Here is a 15,820-nt window from a genome sequence, read left to right as displayed (position 1 = left end):
AACAGAACTATGATTATACACTAATGGTTTTGTGCCACAGCTTCACCTATTACATAATCCAACCCAGGCAGGGTTATGGCTGACAAGGCACTAAAATATCTCAAGAATATAGGTGAGAGGGCAACTCAGTCTTGGAGAGGAATAATACAAATATTCACTGGTACAGATCATCAATTAAGCCAGCTAATGGGTCAGGATTGCCTTTTTTTCAGGAGAGTTTGATTAAATATCAATGTCACAAACATTAGGAAAGAGACTGAACTGTAGTGAAAGTCCATTCAATGTCTCCACTTGGAAATGCACTAAAAGGGTAACACTGAAGAAAAATGGTGAGGATAAGTTGTACAATCAACTTTTAGGCAAAAACTGTGCCAATTTAGCTTTGGTAGGAAAATTACTGTATAAAAGATTTAAGGTCTATTTCAAATACAGCAAAGGACATAGGGCTTTAATGAACTTTATAACAATCAAAATTGCTTTCAAATGTTCTACTTGCTGCCTTTTCTTAAAACTGCTGTTTCTAAACAGAAACAGTTCTTTATTAGTTAGGTGCAAGGATATTCTATATCTAAATTTATAAATTCTATAAATTTGGTTGTGGCACCTGAATACAACTCAAAAATGTTTGCTGAGTGGGAGAAGATTTAGGGGTTTTGAGCTGTAGTAGCTGAGCTGATTTTGTTGAGGTCATAAAAAAAAGAAAAACAACTGATGCTGGCAACTTCACATAGCTATGCTGACTCTCTTTTTCAAAGTGAACTGACCTTACCTTACTATGACCTGACTGAGTAACCTGAGTCATACTTCTTCTTCATTATTTTGTTGTCTCTACATTAATAATGTGGAAACTACTTTCCAGCAAGTGTATTACCCTTTGTCCATCCATCAAAACTGACTTCTTAACACAGCCCTGGAATTGGGAAATTTATTTCAAGCAAAGTAAAATTAGGAAAGAGTGCAAAAGAACACTCGTGGATTGTGGAGTACTGGCTGGTATATTTGTGACGATCACACTTGAACCAAGATACAGTGATATTGAAGATAAGACTGATAATGAACATTGTGAGTCCGAAGGTGACTTCCTGGCCTTGGCTTAACAATGAAGTTAACTCTAGTTAAAGTAATGTTTTCACAACCACTGCCCACTCTTTCTCTGAATACTTGTAATTCGTGATTCAGTGGTGAAACATTAAAACAAATACATATACCAGTAGGCATACATGTTTTAATTGGTGAAAAAGGAGGGGAGAAGGGAAACGAAGGAGAGGAAATGGAAATTCTTTTAAATTTTCATCTCTCCTTAAATTCTCTTTCTTTCTGAATGTAATGATGCACTTCACTTTGATAGTAATAATATATTCAATGTGCTCGTCTTTAACCTTGCATTCCTTTCAAAAGTATGAGAGAGAGTTGTGTCTCAGCAACATTTGGTTCAGGTATCTTACAGCACAGATTTTAAAACAGCTGCTGTAAAACTATTACTAAAGAAATCCAACCTAGAGTAGTAATGCACTCACTAACTATAGGCCGATATCCAACCTTCCATTCTAAGATAAGATACTGGAAAAGATGGTTTCAGTCCAAATTAAATCCTTTCTTAATGAAAATAACAGTCTTTAACAGTCTAATGCCTTCAGTCAGGCATTAGAACATACCACAGCAATGAAACTGCTCTTACTAAAATAATTAGCGACCTCAGACTAGAGTCTGATGAAAAAAACTCTCAGTTCTTGTCCTCCTTCTAAGTGCAGCATTTGACATGATCGGCCGTGATATCTCCATCAACCATTTGAAACAGTTGGCTGGTCTTTCTGTGTGTTCAACTAGGTTAAAGCGTACATCAAAAGCAGAAAGATTCATGTCATTCTTGGAGATCATTTGTCTGAGATTAATGCCTTTATTTGAAGAAAAAAAGAAAAAAAACAAGAAAAGAAAAAAAAAAACACTGAGAGAGTTCACCTCATTCAAAACTCTGCAGCTCTGCTATTAACAGAGCCAAGAGGAGAGAGCACATTATTTCAGTTTTAGCTGCACTGCACTGGCTTCATGTAACATTCAGAACTGATTTTGAGGTTGTCCTCCTAGTATACAAAGCCCTTAATGGACAAGGACCATGCTACATTTCTAACTCCCTTGTGTATTATTTGCCTTTAAGAACACTGCGATCATCAGCTGCTTGTCTACTAGAGGTTCCAGCGACAGTTGAAAGAAAATTGGGGATTGAGCCTTTGTACATTACTCCCCAAAGCTTTGGAACACACGACCTATAGATATCAGGGAAGCAGCTCACTGAGTATTTTCAAAAGAAAGCTAAAAATGTATCTCTTCACGTTAGCATTTAATTAACTAGCTATTGGTTCCTCGTGCAGGTCTGAAGCTTTTGTGCTTTGCCTCACCCTTATGCACTGCTGCACTTCTTTTCAAATGTTATATTTTACTTGATTTTATACATTCTATGCATATCTATTTTTTACCTGTATTTTATTATTTATGCTGTGATTTGATGTTTTATCCTTATTTTTATTTTCATCCTTATCATTATCTAGTGAGGTTTATTCGACATCTTATTTTACATTCATTTTTCATCTGTATTACAACCATTTTGTCTTTTCTATGTACAGTTCTCATTTGGTGCATGTGATCTTTCATGTGATCACTTTGAGCTGCAATTCCTGTATGTTATGTGCTTAACAAATAGTTTATTCTTATTATTATTATTAGTTGCTTAGAGCTGGAACTGGTCCCTCTGCCCTGCACAGTGGCTGCCCACAGCTCCTGCGTGATGGGATAAATGCAGAGAACAAATTTCACCACATTGTCCTGAGTATAATTTTAAGTGACAATAAAAAAATCTTATTCCAGGCAGTTTTTGTCATGAGGCCATTTTAAAAGTTCTCTCTCTAGATCTGTTTTCATTCTTTATACAAATATTTCTGCCACTTTCCATGTGTACAGCCAAGTTCAATTAAGCAAGGACCCAAAATCGCTCCTATATAGTCCAGTGCTTTGGACAGAGCATTTGGAAATACAACTTCATGTTTGCTCTATGTGGCTGTGTGTGTGGTCCAAACTTTGAATAAAACACAAAATATTTATTGAAAATGGCTATGATTCACATAATGTGTTCAGATGCTATAGACTGACTAATTAATGAAGCCTTGAAGTAAGTAACAGAGTTAGTAATAAGATGGAAAAACAAAAGAAAATAAAAAATAAAAATAAAACTTTTTTTGACAAGGGAAAATTGTTCCCCATATTTTTGATGGTATCCTACAGTATTTTCTGTAACGTCTGTGGAGAAGAGTGTGGCAGTAAGGGTTTAAGTTTAAGTTTATTTACTTTATTAATCCCAAACTGGGAAATCACTTCTCTGCATTTAACCCATCACTGATGGGAACACACACACGAGACATGCACTGAAACACACAGGAGCAGTGGGCTGCATTCAAGCGCCCGGGGGTTAAGTGCCTTGCTCAAGGGCACATCAGCAGCAGCTAATAGAGGGGGAGGGGATACTCCACCACACCCAAATATTTCTGCCAACTGAAACCGGCAACCTTCCGATCACGAGCCGCTTCTCCAACCTCTAGGCCACGGCTGGGCTTCTCTTCAAACTTAAAAAGTTCACATGCAGTTTTGAACAATAACAGCAGGACTTTAGAGATGTTAATGTCACTAACATGTAGAGACAAAACAGCTTTTTTTCTTTTGCTTTGTTTTAACCCAAATCAGCTCTGCTTGAATCTCTTTCTGACACACTCGTCAGTGTGAGTACTTCAGGCTGCTGCCTGCTGTTTGTTCCAGAGGTTGAGTCACTCACAATTCTGAGTCATAAAACACTTCTGATTTAAAAGATCACAATGAAGTGGTTTTTTACAGCTTATGTACCCTGAGTACAATGGGTTAGAATAAATATTGGATTGGAAGTAGATTCGCTTTATCCAGCCTTTTACCAATCTTTTGAAAGATTTTGTGATCAACCCTGACAGAAATCATGCAGGACAGACAAGGACATCCCTAACTCTGTGTGTTCATCAACGCCCCTGACAGTTCAGTTATGCCTAAGTGACATTATTTACAAGCAGAGCTGCGCATCATTTCCAGTTCCAGAGCTGATGTATTCAGAAAGTCTAACACAATGGTAAAAGGAATAAATGAGCTGAAATCAGCACAGACTGAATCAGTAGGTTCCAGACATCTGAATAACGGCCCACATCATTGATTTCTTCAAAAATCAAATAGGTCTGGTGTTGTACCCCTTGATGCTTCTCCCAGCTGAAGAAACAACCAGCCTATCAGAGTCTTGTAGGCCAGACAAAGAATTGGGACATAGCTAGGTAAATCCAAAAAAAGAACTGCAACAGGGAAATGGTGCACATATAACATATTTCTTTGAATGGCATGGAAAATGTTAGCTGCTCCTACAGCTTGTGTGTCAACTGAAACTGACGTTGGTGTTACAAATACACAACTTGCTTCTGATGGGTTAGGACAAAACAAACAAAAATGCATGCATGCTATGGTTAGGAGGAGAAAACACACACCTGCCAATCCATTGACTCCTATAAGTCCAGCAGAACTTGCAATGCTGACAAGATGGCCATGATTGTTGGCAATCATGGCAGGAAGGAAGGCCTTATAGGTCTGAGTGGAGAGAGACAGAAAGCAGAAAGAAGGCTAAACATGCAGGGATTTGATTGGACTGTTCAGAGGATGAATGACAACACTTTCTAAGTACGATATAAACTTTAAGTTGTTTGCATAAATTACCTTGATTAGTTTGACCAAAAAAAGGGGTGAAAAAAAATAAAGGTCATATGAAAATCCAAAGCCCACTTAGTCATTTTTTTCTGGAGCTTTCAACTGCATCTCACAGCCTTTATGCTAAGTTGCCATGCAGGCTGCTCAGCTGCTGTAAACTTCTGTCACATGATGTAAGACTGCGAAATGAAGTTGAAAGTTTTTCTTTCCTGTCAATTTTCCAAGCTCAAAAATAAACTTTCAAGTTCATCTTAATTTGATATTTTCTAAATGTATTGATTGATCAATATCAGTCAATCAGAAAATAAAATAATTATCCCAGCGAAGCACTCTGGCCTCCATACATGAAGCTTTCCACAGGGCTGGAACTCTCTTCATACTGAGGTTCCTTTGAGTGAGGTGGGGGGAGGGGTATGTGGTCTGTGATGTGGAGTGGACGGGGGTGAACTGGTGTGAGGAGGGTGCTGCTGGTGTCAGGGTCACTCCAGGGAAGAAGGAGGGGGTATAGGGAAGTGACGCCATCTGGTCTGGGCTCTGGTGGGTGGGGGAGGGAACAGGGGTAGAATAAAATCTGTTGAAACAGATTCAGCTGTTGCCACAACACTGAAAGCTGCCACCTCCAGAAGCTCTCCGGTGATACAGCCATCGTTGGATGTGTATCACTTTGTAAACTGGTGTGGACTGAACCACTTGCATATAAACATCAGCAAGACAAAGGAGATGGTGATAGACTCCCGCAGGAAGGTGCCACAGACTACAACACTGAACATCCAAGATTTGGACATTCAGATTGTGGACAAGTACAAATACATGGGGGTCCACCTCAACCACAAACTGGACAGGACAAACAACACGGATGTCCTGTACAAGAAGGGCCAAAGTCAAATCCATCTGCTGAGAAGACTGAGGTCCTTTGGAGTGTGTAGGATACTGTTAAAAACTTTTTATGACTGTGGTGTTGTAATCTGTCATTGCTGGAGTTGTGGAACCTCTGAGAGGGACAGAAAAAGAATGAACCAACTGGTGAGGAGAGCTGGCTCTGTCCTGGACTGCCCTCTGGACACCATTAAGGAGATGGGTGACAGAAGGATGTTAGCTAAGCTGACATTGATTATGGACAACCAATCTCACCACCTGCATGGGACAGTGGGGGCCTTAAGCAGCTCCCTCGGTAGCAGACTGCTGCATCCAGTGTGTAAGAAGGAACACTGCCAAAGGTCCTTCATTCCAACAGCTGTCAGAGTGTTAAACCCCAGCATCACCTAACATAAGGCTGCATTGATGTTGTTTCCCATTTCAACATCACAAACCTACTGTTTTGCACTACAGTTACTTATGACAACATACACTCAAATCCTTAACTTAGTGTGCAATATTACATATTCTTTACTGTTTTTGTATTTTTTTTCCTTCTACTGTACAATACTATAAACACTGTATTTATTATTCATTACATTTGAAGGCAACATATATTTTTATAGTCTTGTGGCAGCAGTATCCTCATAATCCTGTATATAACATACATATACATGGCTGTTTTTCTATTTTTTATTCCGTATGCCTTTTTATGACTGACCCAGAAGTGAGCCATAGTGTTGACTTCCACTGTCTTTTCAATCAGGGAATCCGGAGCATCCATGAACTTCTTTCCCGTCACAATCCCAGCATTGTTCACCAGAATGCTGACGTCACCCACCTCTCGCTTAACCTGCAAGGGGCAAAGGAAATGTTTGTCATGCATGATGTAATCCAATTTTGTGACAGATATTTGAGGGCAGACAGAGCTCCCAGACATGCAGATTTAAAATGTTACTGTTACTGCAGCTGAAGAGTACTTAAAATGTTTAGCATGTTTACAGGAGCTGTAGCCAACCCGAATAAAGTTTTAAAATTTTTTTATTTTTTCTAACATTCCAGGAATGTTAAAAAAATGTCTTAAGGCTATTATAATGTGAATTCCTGGATATCAAATCTGCATCTTCAATTTTCTGTAGTGGTCCCAGTAATATCTGCTTTTAGGGTGTACTGAAGTACCATATTGCATGATATGGTTAGGCTACATTTGAGTCAAAATCTGTTATAGATGCAGCTTTAACAACAATACTTTTCACGTAAGATGTTTGACTTGAAAGAGAACTTATTCTAAATTCTTTTTTTTTTTTTTCATTTTTTAAATCTATCTGCGGGACGTCTCCCATTTTTCTGTGACTCACTCTGTATTGAGTGTTTTCCCAGAGTGATTGTTATTTTGGGGGCTTTCAAATGTGCAGTCTACCTAATGCCTCTTGGTGCATAGAGAGCTGCTTTCTCTCCTTTTCTGGACTGTTACAGTGCAAAACTATTTATCCACTTCTCACAACAGTAGGTTTTAGGTTGTTTTCCAGTTTCATTTCAGCACATGGTCTTTGGCAGATAGAACTGCAGACATGTGGTGACACACTGCTATTGTGGTTTAGAGCCTGATCTTTATATTGACCTGGGTTCTGTCGTTACAGTTCTGGCATTTAGTGTATAAAGCAAATTAACTGTCTGTTTACACAGCAATCATCTCTGCCTTTAAGGCACGCGTGCGCACACACAGAGTATTATATCAAGGTATTACAAAGATAAAAGGGATACTGCACCCAAAACATAATTCTTTTCACTCTGTTAGCAATGCATGACAACATATCTTAAGAAAGAAAGAAAAAAAGACTAAAAAAAACCTAATGTGGCCCCAAACAGGAATGGAAATGAGGTATAGGCCACGTGTGTTTCAAGAGGAGTAACCTACCTCAAATTGTAGGCTAATAAATATTTTTTTGTGATTCATTCTCAGAGTTGGACAAGGAGTAGGATTAAGCATCTCAACAGCATTTTTTTTAGCATGTACCACAGTCAGTGTACCACAGAGCATGTCTATCAAGTACATTTACACAAGGCAGCAACAGAGACCAACCAAGACTTTTGTGTTGGTTCTTGCAGCCAACGAAAAAGAAATTGGTGTGCGTTGCTCATAACACTACCTTTCACAGCTTTGTGTTAACACAGTAAGATAGCAAGGAAAATAGTAGTTACTGGAAGTAACTCCAGTTCTATGAGTATGTGTGTAGCCCATTGTAAAGCACATTCTAACATGCTTAAACATTTGTTATGGTAATGACAGTATTGCAAAATCCATGTCATGGCAACTGGTGACAAAATGTGACATCGGTGGGGAAACTGGTGTACTACCCATCCCCCACACATACAGACTGCTAGATTCAAATGCAGATATGAATTTTCTTGTGCTGATTTTCCAAGCATACAGCATAAAGTAATATTATTTGTAGGATTTAGCCTTAACTGTAATAGGATACACAATCTCAATGACGGTACCACGACACATCTAATGATCATATATACACTTAGCTGCCGCCTGGTTGTAAAGTTTTTTGGTTTTTTTGGAGGGATGGGTACGTGTTCCTAATTTCTACATGCATTGATATAAATGGTATGAAAAGTGTATTAAACATGCATCACATATATCATCTATTCAATTAAAACAATTGCCCAAACAAAAGTGAAATAACCTAGCTATATGTTCTCATTCGCTGGTCAAACCATGATGAGTAATTATGGCACTCCCAGTGTTGGCAAGTAAGGATCACTGACTCCCACTGGAAAGGGATTTTATTGCGTGAATGTGCAGCTCATTCATCTCTGATATCAAGGCATCATTTGCAATATAATTAGTTGGAAGCTGCACTTGTACTTAACCAAGTTACAGAAGGACTGAAATATTAGCATGACCAATATCACAGACTTGAGTATCAGCACTTATGTCAGCCATGAAGTCACAGTAAATATCAGTAGAGAAATATGTTTCAAGTGATTTACAAACAATGACCCCATTACATACTTTGTCCGACAGTGAGCACTGACAAGCTCATTTTTTCACTATAATAAATCCTGCTAACTATAGCAGGCCAAGTGTGGTATTTGGTCAAAAACTATAGTATTAAATCGTAAAGTGGGCACACTGTTTTTCTGGTTTTCAAAGAACCTTACCTGGTCAGCCACTCCGTAAACCTCATTCTTGTTGCTGCAGTCACACAGATAATAGTGGACTCTACTTGCTCCACTCTGTTTAGCCAGCCTGGCTGTTTCCTTCACACCCTCCTGGTTAATATCCCACAACACGAGCACAGTTCCAAGAGCTGCAAACTCCTGAGCCATGAGGCGACCGATGCCGCTACCTGCCCCAGTTATCAGCACTACCTCACCAGCAATGTTCTTCTTCTTCATGGGTACAAAGAGGTGGATGAAAGATTCCACATTATACCAGATGGACAGCAGGAGGACTTGGATTGTTTCCAGGAAGAAATTCATAATGGAACTAGGAGTGAAGGGAGAGAGTGGATACATTAGAGGGATAATAGGACAGCAGGATGACTCAACAAATTGAAATATTTGCATAATGTTAATGTACGTTGGCCCTGAGGGTCATGCTAACACATGCCTTCCTATTCAGCATGCCACCATCATCTCATGTCACTGTACTTTGTGAAATGTCATGTTCTGTGAAATCTTGTTTTCTGAAATGCTGCTCTGTTTCCACCTTCAGGGCCACCATATTCTTTACTTTATCTACTCTTAATCAGTCATTTCAAGCTATTTTTGAATTTTTCACATGGCTTTCATGCCAACAGGGTTTTACAGTAGAACCTTCTCTGAAATAAAGACATCATAACCAATAAAAAGCATGGGAAAAAATAATGATAAATATTTACTGGTATAAAAATACTCAATTTTTTTTATATATATTTTATTTGTACGTTTTCAGTTTCATTACACACAAGAACGCAACCCAACAACAAAGGAACCTTTCCGCCCTCCCAAAAATACTCAAAATTTGACATAAACATTGATAAAATAAAACACTGCCTTTCAGGGACATAATGAGTGGGGATATTTAGTCGAGGTTGCCATCTACTAATCACAAGATGCATGTTTTGTTGGATAAGCGATTAATCATCAAAATTGCTAGCAACTTCTTTTCTATTGATTGACTAATCTATGATTTGGGGAATCATTGAACTATATTTAACTATTTGTGTCACTTTCTACAATTGACTTGCATGCAAATTAAGACTTCTTGACATACCTTTAAAAGCACCCATTACACATTTCTTTAAAGGATTACAAACTCAAGTTTTATCCCATAGTTTCATATGGGCCTGTGGATATAGTTTCATACTTCAGTTACCATGTAGGATATATATTAAACCAATATTGGTTTTACAGTTACGTAACTGTTTGGAAAGTGGGAAAACCACAATTCTATCCACTACAAAATGCTCTGAAAAAATGCATGCAAGTGATGTACAGTTTATACGAATAGAAGTAATAGGCTAAAACATGTGAAAAAAACAAGGTCATTTAGAACAAAGTACAAAACATGAACTTTTGCTTGTTTATTAGTTCTGAAGTTCGGCTTTCATTTAAAAACCAACTCATGTCTCCAATACAAAATCTAAGTTGCTGACCACTAAGCGACAAACAAAAGGAAAGCGAGTCTTACCGATTCAACGTTGCCTGCTACAGTGAAGCTCGTCTCTTCCTGCCGGTACTCCTCACAGCCCAACAGCTCCGGCTCAAACTTGTGCTCACCACACAGACAACGGTTACGACACACTGGACTCTGCTCAACCACGTTGTCACATTGAAGTTGATAGAATCAATTTAAGAGCGTGGTTTGCTGCTCCCGAAGCCGGTGAACGTACCGTGGTATTTGTTTGGAGGAATAACAGCAAGTATATGACAGGTTGTCCTCGGTCTGCTATACCGGCAGAGGACCAGGCGTTTCTTTAGCCCCAGGAGAGGAAAACAAAGCTACATCACATGAAACAAAAGCAAAACGCTGTTGAACTGGGAGGACCCGGATGTGTCACATGACAGCCAACCACCAATGCCCAGACCACGCGATGCATTGTGGGGCATGGAGTGTGTGCTTTTCACTCTTTTTATTACATCTAAATTGCATGTACGACAAACACTGCAAATTAAATAAATAAATGAAACACGCAAAGTGCATGACAGTTCATCATTCACGATACTGGAAGAGGAGTTCAAGAGTTAGTAGAAGAATAAACTAAACAATAAAATAATTACAACATTGAATAATAAGTGACACAAACTAATATTTTATTTATTTTTTTCCAGCACGACATACCTGCCTCCAATCTATCAAAATGGTGAAATCAGAGTATGGTATCTTCTTACAGAGACAAATAATAAGCTGTTGAAGAATAAATCTGGACACATCCTCAGTTGTGAGAGATGCCAAAAAATAAAGGACTAAATGTGTCACTGTTTTAATTTACATTGATGCAAAGTGTTTGCTGCTGATGATTTTAACTTCTTATACTCTATTCTTTTAATCTATTGCATGAGAAATTCAGACAACAAAAACAGAAGAACTCCAACATAGGGATGATTGGGAAATAGAAAAAGGACATATTGCGACATATTATGGTAATTTTCCTGTTCTGTTCCTGTTGGCCCTCATCATTAATGCAGGTGAAGGATTAATCCAAAGCAGATCTTGCATCCTCCAGTGGAAAGCCAAAGTCCACTGGGTCCATCTTAGGAGTCTGGTTGTACTGTTATGTTTGGCAGTTCAAGATCTAAAAGCACGACACTTAGGCAGGCCGGCTGAAGAACAAAAAGCAAGCTTTAAAAACCAAATCTGAACCCATGTAACATACAAGAGAAAAGAGGGTTGGTGATATTAATTCTTTTTTTCTTTTTCTTTTTTTTTTTTGATTAATTTCACCAAAATCCCTCACATTGTGTTTTGGAATATTTTCATTATTATTATTTTATCCTCAACCTGACACATTTATTTATTTTGGCTTTATATTTTATATTTCCTTTATTTGCAAAGTCAGCACTTTTATTTCGAAGGCCAGTGGAAGTGATTGTAACTTCAGGTCCGTCTCTAGTCAGTCTGCTTTGATCCTGACTGCAAGAGGTGGCCTTTCGGATGGCATAAAAACTCACACTCCGTTTTGATATCATTTCATATGATGCAGGAATAAACCTCCAGTCAGACAGCACCCTCTGTGTCCAGCATCCCTCTGTGTTCCGTCTCCTTCTATGCACCAGAACACAGCGCAGTGTAGTCAGGGTGTGCAGACTGTTCCAGCCACATTGGTGCCGTGACCCGGATTTCTTCTCTAGAGATCATCGCCAGAGTGATCACCAGTGGTTGTTGGGACAAGTAGGGACTTTCCAGAGGTTTTGGAAAAAAAGGGGGTATATACACATCACAATTTGATTGCATTGACTACAATTGATACTGTTTGTTGTTATTTTTTTATTATAACTTGAATTTTTTGTCAACTTACCTGGTTAAAATGGCTGATGATGAGGATGTCAAGAGGCCACTTAACAATGACTTTTGGGCGAGGCAAGTTTTTGTGTGTTTCAACTCCACTCCAAGCTTGTAATGCAGGCAGATGTCAAAGAGCCACCACACTTCAGGGGTGATGGGACAGACAAACACACAGTACATGAATGGGAGGAAGTTATAGATGTTTATCTGAAGAGGGGTATTCCACCCCATGAACACTCCCAAGAGATAATGTCAAAACTAGTGGGATGGAGATGTTGTAAGAGATGTGTGTGTTTTTGTGTGTGTCGACGCGTTCCCCGGCGAAACAAACGGAGCATGACAGTCAGAGATTAAACAAAGTGCTGATGTCTGTGTGGGCTTTGTCTGGGAGATCATGCTAACAAGGAGGCACTTCAGTCTGATTCAGATTTTTTTTTCTTTTCATATCAAGTACGCAGAGAAAAGAAAAAAAAAAAACAGGCCTGTGTGAGATTTGTAAGGACGATTAAAATGACTGCGTGGACCAGCTTTCACCGCCTCAAACAGGGCAAATACCACATTCTTCAAAGCCAGCGGAAGAGATCGAGCACTTCCTCCATTTCAATTGGCTGTGCTGCTGCGAGAAGGCCACTTCTTTGTGTGGTGTTTGCGTCTTCCTCTCCTCCTCTGCTCTGACATGAATGAACTGGACCAATGAAATGAAATTCAGATAACAGCTGTTGATACCCTGTGTCTTTGATTATGGCTGGACACAAAACAAGAGGAAGACCCTTTAGATTAGTGAGGCGTTCGTAAAGGGGCAAAATGTAAAAACCTGTACATGTGACAACAATGGCTATGCACCTTAAAGCCTGCTGAAGACCCCAAGCCTGTCTTTGACATTCTCAAACAGCACTTCAGTGAAGTAACATATTCCTCCATGCCCCAAGCAGACTTCTACCTTACCTCTGACTGGAGAAAATCCAATGGACTACTGGATCCGCTTGACCAAACAAGTGGATGTAGCTGATGAGTGTCTGAGGACACAGGGAAGGAATATTGAGAATCCTGCTCATGAAGTCACTATGATGTTTGTAAAGCATTGCCCTGACCCTGTACTCACCAGTGTCCTGAAATGTGAAACAGCGGAGAAGTGGACATCACATGAGATACATCTCATTGAACAACAGAGAGAGGCCAAGACAAAAAAATCAAGGTAAAACATGCCGCCCACCACATCACAGGCAGGTTGGTGCCCATGCTCAGGTTTCAACACTGAAAGATGTAACTACTGATGATGTGAGGGAGCACACTAGTGAACAAAACATGATGGGGCCGTTATTCACTTCTCCTGTTGAGAGCACTTACATTCAGTCACTCATTGGTCTGTTAGATCGTGTATTGGAGCAGAAAGCTCAGTCAGCAATGAACACAGGACCAAGCAGAGAGCAAGCAAATCCTTTCCAAAGGAGATGTAAAGTCTGTCAGGCAATTGATCCCTCTACCACAATGCACTGCAGACAGGAAACCTTATGTATGAGCCGTTTCAGAACCGGTCACTGGAGGAGAGAGTGCAGACAATGCAAGTCAAGTCACAATGCCCTGCCCCACTCCAACCAGTCTCAACCCAGAGAAGGACAAGATACAGCACCTTTAAACTAAAGGGCTCACATCTGGAGAGGGGATTGGGCATTAAAGATACAACCCTCAAATGTGGTGAAGATTTATAGGAGGCGTATTCAAATGTGTGCAAAGCAATGCCTGATGACTGTACAGTTAAGTCCAAAAAAATCACAGAGTCGAAGCCTTTGGTGAATTATTCCACGCTCCAGTGACTGTAAATGGTTCTGTTTAGCTGCAAGGACTACATGACTCTGGATCAATGGCATGCACAATAAGTGAGTTGGCAGAACAGAGACTCTTATCCGAAAATATCCTGACACAACAGCAAGAAATGGCACAGTGCATTGTCCTTGTCGGCTGTGGAGGAGTACAGGTGAGCGCCAAGTGCATGTATGATATGGAGTTGGGACCCCATGGGATTGTATGGGATCAAGTGTATAGTGCCAGTCCTAGTGGTTGCTGGTCAGAGAGACGAACTCATTGTAGGCACCAACCTGTTGAAGTATGTGGTCCGTCAGATGAAAAATGATGACACTTATTGGAAACTTATCAAATGCAATGGACAGGAGTCTGCAGAGTGTGAGCAGTTCTTGGAGATGATGGCTGGCCTTACAAGGTGGAGAGGGGAGGACATTCCAGACAAAGTGAGCACAGTCAAGCTAACTCAGGTAGTCACATTACAACCCCAAAAGGAGTATGTGTTGTGGGGCAGGCTACTGAGTAATGTCCCTATATCACCTGGCAGCACAGTGATGGTGGAGCCCACTTCGTCAAAGTGTGCCCCCTGGGGAATTATGGTAGGCAGAGTGATCACACATTTATGGGGGGATGGTTGGACTCCTATGAGAGTGACAAATATCACAGAAAAGCCTCTCACCCTAAAAAGAAACTGCAAGCTAGCAGATGTCTCCCCTTGCATGGCAGCTGAAGACTTCCGTCCATCCATCCATTGTCTTTCGCTTATCCAGGGCCGGGTTGCAGGGGCAGCAGTCTAAGTAGGGATGCCCAGACTTCCCTCTCCCCAGACACTTCCTCCAGCTCTTCCAGGAGGACCCCAAGGCGTTCCCAGGCCAGCCGAGTGACATAGTCCCTCCAGCGTGTCCTGGGTCTTCCCCGGGGCCTCTTCCCGGTGGGGCATGCCCGAAACACCCCCCAGGAAGGCGCCCAAGAGTCATCCGATAAAGATGCCCGAGCCACCTCAGCTGGCTCCTCTCGACATGGAGGAGCAGCAGCTCTACTCTGAGCTCCTCCCGAGTGACAGCTCCTCACCCTATCTCTAAGGGAGCGCCCCGCCGCCCTGCAAACTCATTTCAGCTGCTTGTATCCGAGATCTCGTTCTTTCGGTCATGACCCAAAGTTCATGACCATAGATGAGGGTAGGAACGTAGATTGACTGGTAAATTGAGAGCTTTGCCTTTCGGCTCTGCTCCTTCTTCACCTCAACGGACTGGTACAACAACCGCTTACTCCTGCCACTGCACCAAATGTGCGTTTTAAGATGACATTTAAAAGCATTTAAAAGACAGTCTGCAACTGTGGTGGAAGAGAGTTCTAGAGCTTAGGGCCGTGAACAGCAAAAGGGCGGTCTCCATACCTCTTATATCTCGCCCTGGGGACAACCAAGGAGATGTGGTTAGATGAGCGGAGAGTCCTGGCAGCAGCTCTTTGATGTAGGCAGGGGGCCTGTCCATTTATGGCCTTGAAGACCAACAGCGGGACCTTGTACTGGACTCTGAAATGCACTGGGAGCCAGCGGAGTGCTTGGAGGACCGAGGTGTGTGCATGCTTTGAGGAGTTGGCGATGAGATGTGCTGCTGCGTTCTGAACCAGTTGCAATTTATGGAGGAGTGAGTGATTAAGTCCAGCGTAGAGGGCATTGCAGTAATCAATCCTCGAGCTGATGAAAGCGTGGACCGCCTTTTCCAAATCTGCCTGGGACAGGAATGGTTTCACCCTACTCAGGAGCCTTAATTGGAAGAAGCTCACCCTCACAACTGAGCTGATCTGCTTCTCGAAGGTTAGTCCCTCGTCAAAAATGACACCTAGCTTCCTCACAGCAGGAGCAAATTGAGGTGTAGACAAACCAAAATCAGGAGAAAT

The 15,820-nt window shown here is 40.8% G+C and overlaps 1 protein-coding gene across 1 annotated transcript in view; it reads right to left on the bottom strand.

Annotated features, from left to right (window-relative positions):
* The window catches only part of LOC121615007 (epidermal retinol dehydrogenase 2-like), a 40,419-nt gene extending 29,801 nt beyond the window's left edge, over nucleotides 1-10,618 (bottom strand). The window contains exons 1-4 of the mRNA XM_041949134.1: nucleotides 10,304-10,618; nucleotides 8,791-9,118; nucleotides 6,338-6,469; nucleotides 4,545-4,644 (exon numbers count right to left, since the gene is read on the bottom strand). Coding sequence (XP_041805068.1) covers nucleotides 4,545-4,644; nucleotides 6,338-6,469; nucleotides 8,791-9,111 — 553 coding nt within the window. The 5' untranslated portion in view covers nucleotides 9,112-9,118; nucleotides 10,304-10,618. The remainder of the gene's footprint in view (nucleotides 1-4,544; nucleotides 4,645-6,337; nucleotides 6,470-8,790; nucleotides 9,119-10,303) is intronic.
* Nucleotides 10,619-15,820: the final 5,202 nt, after the last annotated feature.

This window comes from Chelmon rostratus, chromosome 12 (assembly GCF_017976325.1).
Source record: "Chelmon rostratus isolate fCheRos1 chromosome 12, fCheRos1.pri, whole genome shotgun sequence".
In the NCBI taxonomy this organism is placed as follows: domain Eukaryota; kingdom Metazoa; phylum Chordata; class Actinopteri; order Chaetodontiformes; family Chaetodontidae; genus Chelmon; species Chelmon rostratus.
Note: the sequence above shows the minus strand (reverse complement) of the source record. Positions and strands in the feature narration are given on the sequence as shown.